This window comes from Diadema antillarum, unplaced genomic scaffold (assembly GCF_040938485.1).
Source record: "Diadema antillarum isolate AM-2024a unplaced genomic scaffold, OU_Dant_1.0 seq00001581_RagTag, whole genome shotgun sequence".
NCBI classification, from domain to species: domain Eukaryota; kingdom Metazoa; phylum Echinodermata; class Echinoidea; order Diadematoida; family Diadematidae; genus Diadema; species Diadema antillarum.
Window position 1 is genome coordinate 162337 of NW_027272300.1, and position 8147 is coordinate 170483.

Below are 8147 nucleotides of genomic sequence, written 5' to 3' on the forward strand. Positions count from 1 at the left end.
AATAAAATGAAATGTTGAAAAAAAAAACTTTTTTCTGAATACGTAATCAAGTTATAAGGTCAGCAGGACGCTTTTCTAACAGGTTTCATCCCAACATGTTGTTTGTTTATGCAAATTATGTCCGACATTTGCAAAGAAACCTGTCAAAACAAGGCAAAATTAAAAAAATCGAAATGACCACATTTGCTGGGTCTTTAATCAGTGAAAAAAAAAAGATGTGTGTAGATATATTAAAAAAATAGTAGGAAAGGTAGATCATACAATGCTTCTAACATGTGACATTCAAAATAAAAAGTGCATATTTGCCAAAGAAGCTATATCAGCCAGAGAAATAAAAAAGAAAGACGTGCTTTTAATTGTTCTGACGTGGTCTTAAACATACATAAAACTCAACAGTCAGACCTTAATTTTCAAGATTGATTTTGCAACATCCGAGAATTGCATAAAGTGCAGTAGGCGCATACATAAAAAGAGGTGTTCATTGTGACAGCGATATCCAATTTAAATCATATCAGTGTTCACAATGACTTTAATAGGTCAAGGAGAAGAGATTAAACGTGATTTTGTCATGTCATTGACCAATAATGTCTCATGCTTCAGGTTTACTGTGAGCGACAGATATTTGGGTCGCGTAGTTCCAGGCCTTACCGAGTTCTACTCCACAGAGCTCCAACTTCAGGAGGTATGTGCTTTTTCTAATTCTTGAGGGTATATTCGCACCCACGCATTATAGGAATAGACTTAAGGACATTGAAAAGAATTCATCAAATTGGATTACAATCTGTTTTATCATCATCAAAACTGGCTCCATGACATTTTTTCCTGTGACCATTGCTCCCTTTAAATATCTGCACGCTAACCCAAACATAAATTCTACTCACAAACATTGCCCTAACCCTAATCCTAATCATATCAAACTAGATCTAAAAACCTATCACAACCCCTGACCCTAATTTCTTGGAGAATATATGACCTGAGCAATATTGTCGCAGGAGCAAATTTTGTGTCACCATCAACACTCTCAACTATGTATCAATATTTAACTATCAGTACTAAAGTACTCGCATAACGTCTTAATTAAGTCACTCAAGTACAGGGTACAGCAAAATGAAACCTATAGGTTCATAATTACATGTTACATAACATAATTACATGCAATCCGAGATGGTAATCTTTAAAGGTGATTTATGAAATACTTTTGTATTCATGACCTCTGTAAGAGCTTGTTTAGGGTAACACGTCTACGATAGAGTTGTTTGAATTGCTGAGACTTGCTTCTAATGGCATATAACTTAACCTTCTCTCAAGCCAAGTTGAACTTCATCTTGTAATTTTCAACAGGTCCAAGGTTCTTAAACAGTACAGAGCTTAAATTCCATATCTTAACAAAACTGATTTTTTGCTTGCTTAAATTGCTGTAGATGCTGGATTTCTTCGCCGAGTATCCAGATGGAGGAGCGGGAGCGCGAGGTAGACAGCAGGCCATAGAAAAGGTTCGGGGAAACATCAACTGGGTTGAGCGTAATGCCGACGTCGTGTACGAGTGGTTGCAGCAGAATGCGGCAGCGTAGCTTCCTCATTCCGTATTTGCACTGAAACAACTATCGGTCCCCCCCCCCCCCCCCCCCACACACACACGCAAATTCTACTCACTAGAACACTTTACAACTGTGTACCTATCTTTGAAGTTTTCCTCAGATTCCACTAAGTTTAATCTTTGTATTGTCTTAATTATCTTCTAAAGTAATACATGTAGTTGGTTTGCCAATGGAAAATAGGTATGCTACTCTCTTATCCTATCCTTAAAGGGTAAAATGGAACTTCATCCATCCCAGACCATTATGTTCGAATTTGTCTTGCAGAGTTTACATTTGAGTTACAACTCCATCTAATATCTTACAAAGATTATACAACATCTCCAGACGCCAGGAATGTTACGTCTAGTGCCATATTTAATGTTGCCCTAATAACATGAAATGTATACGACTGCAATAAAGTAGTGTCTCCAAGTGTACACAAAATAACTGAAAAAAAAGATAAATCACATTTCATGTTTTCACTCTGAGTAATGAACGTAATCATGACTTAATATCACTCTTTTTGAAATAAGGGAGTACATCATTGTAGGCTTATTAAAGAAGTATCCCGGCCGAGAACTGCCTGAAGATTCATATAACCATCTGTAACGAATAGGTGAAGGACAGTATATTGTGACGTCCCTTGAATGTGAAGGCCTGCTACGCAGTGTGACGATCTCTGATCCATGTTCTTGGCAAGCTGAGCCACATAAACAGAAAAATTAAAAGCGTGAAAGGCATGCTGAAATGAATATTTTTGTCATCTTTTGAGAATATTGGAGAGCAAACTGCGACTTTCTCAATATGAAAAAAGAAAGAGTGACAAATCATTGTATCTGTACATTGGTTGATTGCCTTACTAGCAGAGTAAGTTACATAAGTAAAGTTAACATGTCTCATATCTTGTAAGAAAACACAGTAGCACTTACAAGGTTCATGTCATATGATGCTGGTTGTACTGAACAGATTTAAACAAAAGATTAGAGAAGGATTTCATTGTAATATTGATTAGGTTTGAATTCCATTTCAATTGCGTTTGCATGCATAGACAACAATGAGCATATATACCATGCGATGTGCATATGTGTTTCCAATGTACTTATAATGCCTATGCCAGCATTAAACATGACGATTAAAAAAAGCACACAGGTACATGTGATGTTACATCCAAACATTTGAAATAATAAATCACAATGCAGGCGAACACAATCTTCACCCCACCCCCATTTCGTTCAACAAGTGACATCGATTTCACGCTCGCGTATAACGACAAATCGAATTGATAAATCTGAGAATAATGAATCATAACTCATACACATGATCATTATTTTTCATTGATCGTGTACCAAAATATGGCGAAAATGCGATCGATTTTACTGTTCTTAAAGTATAAAACACTATGTTGTTCGTGGGCATACCTGAGTTTGATTTAAAAATGAAGTCACTGTTTGCATAAAATAAATTGAATGGCTTGATCGATTCATCCACTGATTGCCGCATAGTTTTCATGTCTGCTCTCTCGTGGTGTGATAAAATGAACGTTTTTGCACATGTATACGGGTGAAATGATTCGCTGCTTGATTCAGCGATTTCTCAGGTCATTTGATTCATCAAACAAAACCATGATTACTACATTTTACACTTTCTCCATTTAATGAATTATGCCTCATTTAAAAGATAACACCGACAAGGACATTGAAGGAAACTGACTAGTTAATTACTTTTCTGATGTAGTATAACATAGATGGAAGTTTGAAATGTACTTGATCTGCTGTGCATTTGGAAGGCGAAGGAGAAGATTAAATTTCATGCACACTTATTAACACTCAATTTATTCATTTTAGTCAGGCCGGATGACGAGACTCGTAATGGAAGACATACTGCCTGTATGGGATTTGGGGTCGATCTCACAGAGAAACGCCACTCCATGGCGATATTCAGTTTGACAGTGCCCAAATTGACAAACAAGAAATGTTTAACAAAGTCGAACCAATAAGAAACAAAGACGAGAAATGTGAAATTCTGTCTTATATCATTATAAGTATAGCATTTTATATAGGTAGTTGTGTCTTTCCGTCTTTTTATATATATGATCTATTGGGATGCAAATTTAAAGGGGAAGGCTAGTAACTGATCAGTGGGAATCAGTGGAAATGCTGGGAGATGATTGTTCCAATCCTTATGGGATTCATTCAAGAGTTCATTGTATATCTATTGTTGCGTGAAAATGATTTGCTTCAGAATGGTCTCATATTCAAGTAATGTGCAGTTTAATGCTTCCAGGTTAGCGTCCCTGGTCAGTGACGGAGCATTAATCTGCACATTACTTGAATATGAGACCGTTCTGAAGCAAATAATTTTCACACAACAATACATATACAATGAACTCTTGAATGAATCCCATAAGGATTGGAACAATCATCTCCCAGCATTTCCACTGATTCCCACTGATCAGTTACTAGCCTTCCCCTTTAACACAATTTTCACAGTCTCATATTGTACTTAGAATCAATCTAATACACGTAATTGCAATATCTAAGCGAAGACGAAAAACCACTATCTGGGAAGATACAACTATCCATAAAGTGCAGAATTTGGCAAGAAAACGAAAAATAAATATTTGTCAAATCGAAATCAAATGCAAATTCAAATTAAAGATTCGTTGTTTCTTTTTCTTTTTTTTTAAACAGTTCTCAAATAGTTGGTAATTATACAAGGGTATGAATGACCACATGCCTGACCGAATTTTATCATATTACAATTTTCTATTAATCATGTACAAAAAAAAAATAAATTTTGCTGAATAGAAGTGTGAAATAACAGGTTATTCGTTGCTAACTTCGAAGTAGTAACCAGTCCGATATATATATATATATATATATATATATATATATAAGCATTTCTAAAGGGGCCAATTGCATTTGAGCAAATATAGAAATCAAGATTTTATGAACAAATAAACCCCACAAACTAATTTCTGCAAATCAATGTTTGATAATCATATTTCTCTTATATAGGTATTGTAATCATCATATATTAATCAGTAAAATATATTTGATATCATAATCTATATGATTATAGTCTGATTAATTATCCTTAAAATGACACCTCACTTGCTAGGATTGGGTGTTTCTGGAATGCGCAATTGATGATGTACAGTTTACCATGGAAAGGACCACTATATACCAGAATAAACAATGCTGAATAGCACACACTTTCAAAAACTTCAATTTCTGTAACATTTAATTATTGTTTGGTCAACTTTTATGTTTAATTTCAATCTGCAAACTGCATTTTTTAAAATCATGGATAAAACCTGGAATGTAATGATAATCTCACAATGCGTTCTTTCCAAACACCTGCCTTTCTTGAAAAGACAAAACAAATGGGATTACACAAACCACTTTTGCTCATTTTGCAACATTTCACATTTGACCTTTCCTCATACTTATTTATGTCCTGTGCATTTCAAGAATGCATAATGTAAACAAGTGAGTTGTCATTGCAAAGGAAATTAATAAGGCTTTCCTGTGGTGTCACATTTGAATAAAAAGATGTAGTTCAAAGAGAGCTATGATACATCAAACTGGAATTGCAGGACTTGTTTGAGGGGTTTATATTGCAAATTACGAAGCGTTGATGCTGTCAATTTTGCACATTCATAGTTAATTCTCAGGAACTGTTTTGCGTCGAAATTAACAAAACTCCCAAATTTCATAACTTTCCAAATTTTTTATGGGATCAAATTTTCACTGTTTTCTTCTTACTTTTTCAGAGTTATCACTGTTCTGGAATTGTCCTTTAACTGGAATAAGCACGTAAGTTGTGCCAGAACGTATAGTCAACTACCAACGCGAATCGCACCTCACAGGAGGAAAGCTGCCATCCACTCTGGATTATTAGTAGACTAAGGAACCGAAGGCAATCACAAATACAAGTTATATGTATTAAGCTCCACTATACATATAGACTCGGTTATTGATTCCTATGTGCTATAAGCCCATCTGCACTTCTAAGCACGATCTACGATTTTCATGTACATTTATCAAGTGTTGACAGTCCAGATTTGTGTTTTCTCCGCGCTGCTTTATCGATCTTTCACTTTACACACCTCCAGATGTTCCTCATATAGATGGGCTGACTTATTTCCACAAAACTAATGACGCGGGAAAACGACAAGAAATGACAACGAATAAATCTGAAACCCCTTTGGATGGTCTACTTATTTGCGAACAGAAGCATAATGGAGGGAGAAGAGGGAATCATTACACAATTCTGAATTCCTCTATCTGCATTTAGAATTCCTAGTATAAAGCAAAGAATTAATGTTCAAAGTTCGATATTACCCATTTAATCCAGATGTTGTTAGGTTAGATAACTAATAAACTGATTCAAATGTTGCTCTTTTAGTTTTCATTTTAATCCCTACAAAAATAGCTTTGATCCTGTTCTCAACTTTTTTATATCAGTGTGTAAAACGGATGACGTAACCAGGCTGGTAACTGAGCACAATTATCAGCAGCATCTGCACGTGCAGCGCTTCTCGGCAATTAGCAATGTCATGTGCTACGTAACAAAGAACCAATTGAACCTGATCTTTACTCAACTTATGCTAACGACAGACCGTGCTGAGAATGGGAGTACATGTAACCATCTTTTGAATGGATGACAGCACACAACGAAGTCTCGGCAAGAAACATGCACCACTCTCGTGTCTGTTAGACTCGGTAATCATACCGGAGAGAATTAGGCGTTAACACTTTTTTCAGTCTTTGGTTGAAGTCTTCTCGTTAGAGAAGAGAATTCAACCCAATCTATGCTGAGGTGGGTGAAAAATGCTCCGAGTAAATAACATGAAATGTTAATATGGAAAGAAAAACAAAAACAATGGTCATATCAAAGGCGGTATTTCAGCTAGAGTTTGACAAATGCATTTTTGGGCCTGATACAATATGCCAACACAAGAGTAATAGGTTCGTATGAAATCACTCGGACGTGTCAGAGGACATAAAGAAGACTCTATATATACGACAATAAATATGATATCATGCTGGTGTTTTTCAGTCTTTTCGTTTCCAGATGTCTTTCCTTATATTCATGATTATGATCACAATCATTTACTTTTGTTTAATCCAGAAAAACGTAAACACTCAAGAGTTCATAGGAACAACAACAACCTCGACAGGTAACAAAATATATCATTCATGTTATGAACCACGAGCCTGTTGCATAAAACGTTTTACCTGCAGGAGAAAAACTCGGGTGTATTTTCAAAAGAGTTTTTCTCAGGTTAAGCATTTTATGAAGCAGGTCCCAGGTATGGGAGTACGGATCAAGAGAACATTGTCTCAGTCTTCCTTGAAATGGAAAACTCAGTATAGAATTATTGCGACTTTAGCAGGTCTTTACTACCTGTCCCAGGGTCATGGGAGTACTATGAAGTGCATGCTGTAATAGTATTTCGTACTGCTAGTAAAGGGCAGGGAGGAGAGAAGTATATCGAGAAAGAAGGGACGACCAACATAATGGGGGGCGGGGGCGGGAGGGAAGGTCATGCATCTTATTACACTATTATACCAAATATAAAACATTACAAATTAGAATTATGTTTTTCATGTTGCACTTGAGTTGTTGGGTCACAATCATTTGTAACCAAGGAGCCTTATTTGTTTGAAAAATGCATGGGGGGGGGGGCGAAACAGCGAACCTATTGCTGTTTTTCAGTTGTTGCGTAATTGCTGATGTGAAAACGCCTATGGATTTGTGCAAGTGGCTGCATGCAAGCCAGAAGAATCACAACAATCGCACCTTCTGCTACATTAATGACAAGTACATTCCCTTCATCATCGAGGTACAAAGAACTGTTCAATTATTATTCAGTCTGCCTGCTGATGTCCTTATTCGTACGCGCTAATCATCGAGGCTGTGTCGGTGGATTCATCGATTATCACCTTACTCGATAAATTAAACACACGTGATGGAGCTGGGTGCGATGTATGACACCTGGACCATCGATGCATTTTCCAGTCTTCTAACAGGCTCTTGGGGCTTCTCCTACAAGAAATGAGTAAGTACTGCCTCTTTCTGTTCTTGATATAGTACGTCATGAACATCAACCGATGGAGCTACGTTATAGGAAGTGATCAAGTTCAACCGCTTACACGTGCTGAACTTGCCGATCTATACTCCCGTTTTCGTTACCCTGCTAACAGAGATCCGTTTTAAGATTATGCGTATATAACTGAGATAGAGCTATAGATAGTATTATGACATGGCAATAATTCATACTATTCTTTTACAGAGCAGAATAATACACTGACGTATATGTATGATTGCCGCTAACGCATGACACAAATCTGCTGAAAATAACCCTGATGTATGCCTGTTTTCAGACGAGGAATTCAGCAAACCAGGGTAATTTCAAATTTTCACGGAAGTCAACGAGAGAAAATCTCTGGTGTTTATTGGCCATACCATCCAGCATGATGTTCGACATCTGTGTAAATCTTCGCCATCGATTTTCACTATTTTTCTTGAATGATATTTAAAACTGGCCTACTGTCAGTGTAT

At 36.5% G+C, this 8147-nt stretch overlaps 1 protein-coding gene across 1 annotated transcript in view; it reads left to right on the forward strand.

Moving 5' to 3' along the window:
• LOC139710870 (glutamyl aminopeptidase-like) overlaps positions 1-1571 on the forward strand; it is a 33027-nt gene extending 31456 nt beyond the window's left edge. The window contains exons 21-22 of the mRNA XM_071622793.1: positions 601-682; positions 1422-1571. Of these exons, the coding sequence (XP_071478894.1) occupies positions 601-682; positions 1422-1571 (232 nt within the window). The remainder of the gene's footprint in view (positions 1-600; positions 683-1421) is intronic.
• Positions 1572-8147: the final 6576 nt, after the last annotated feature.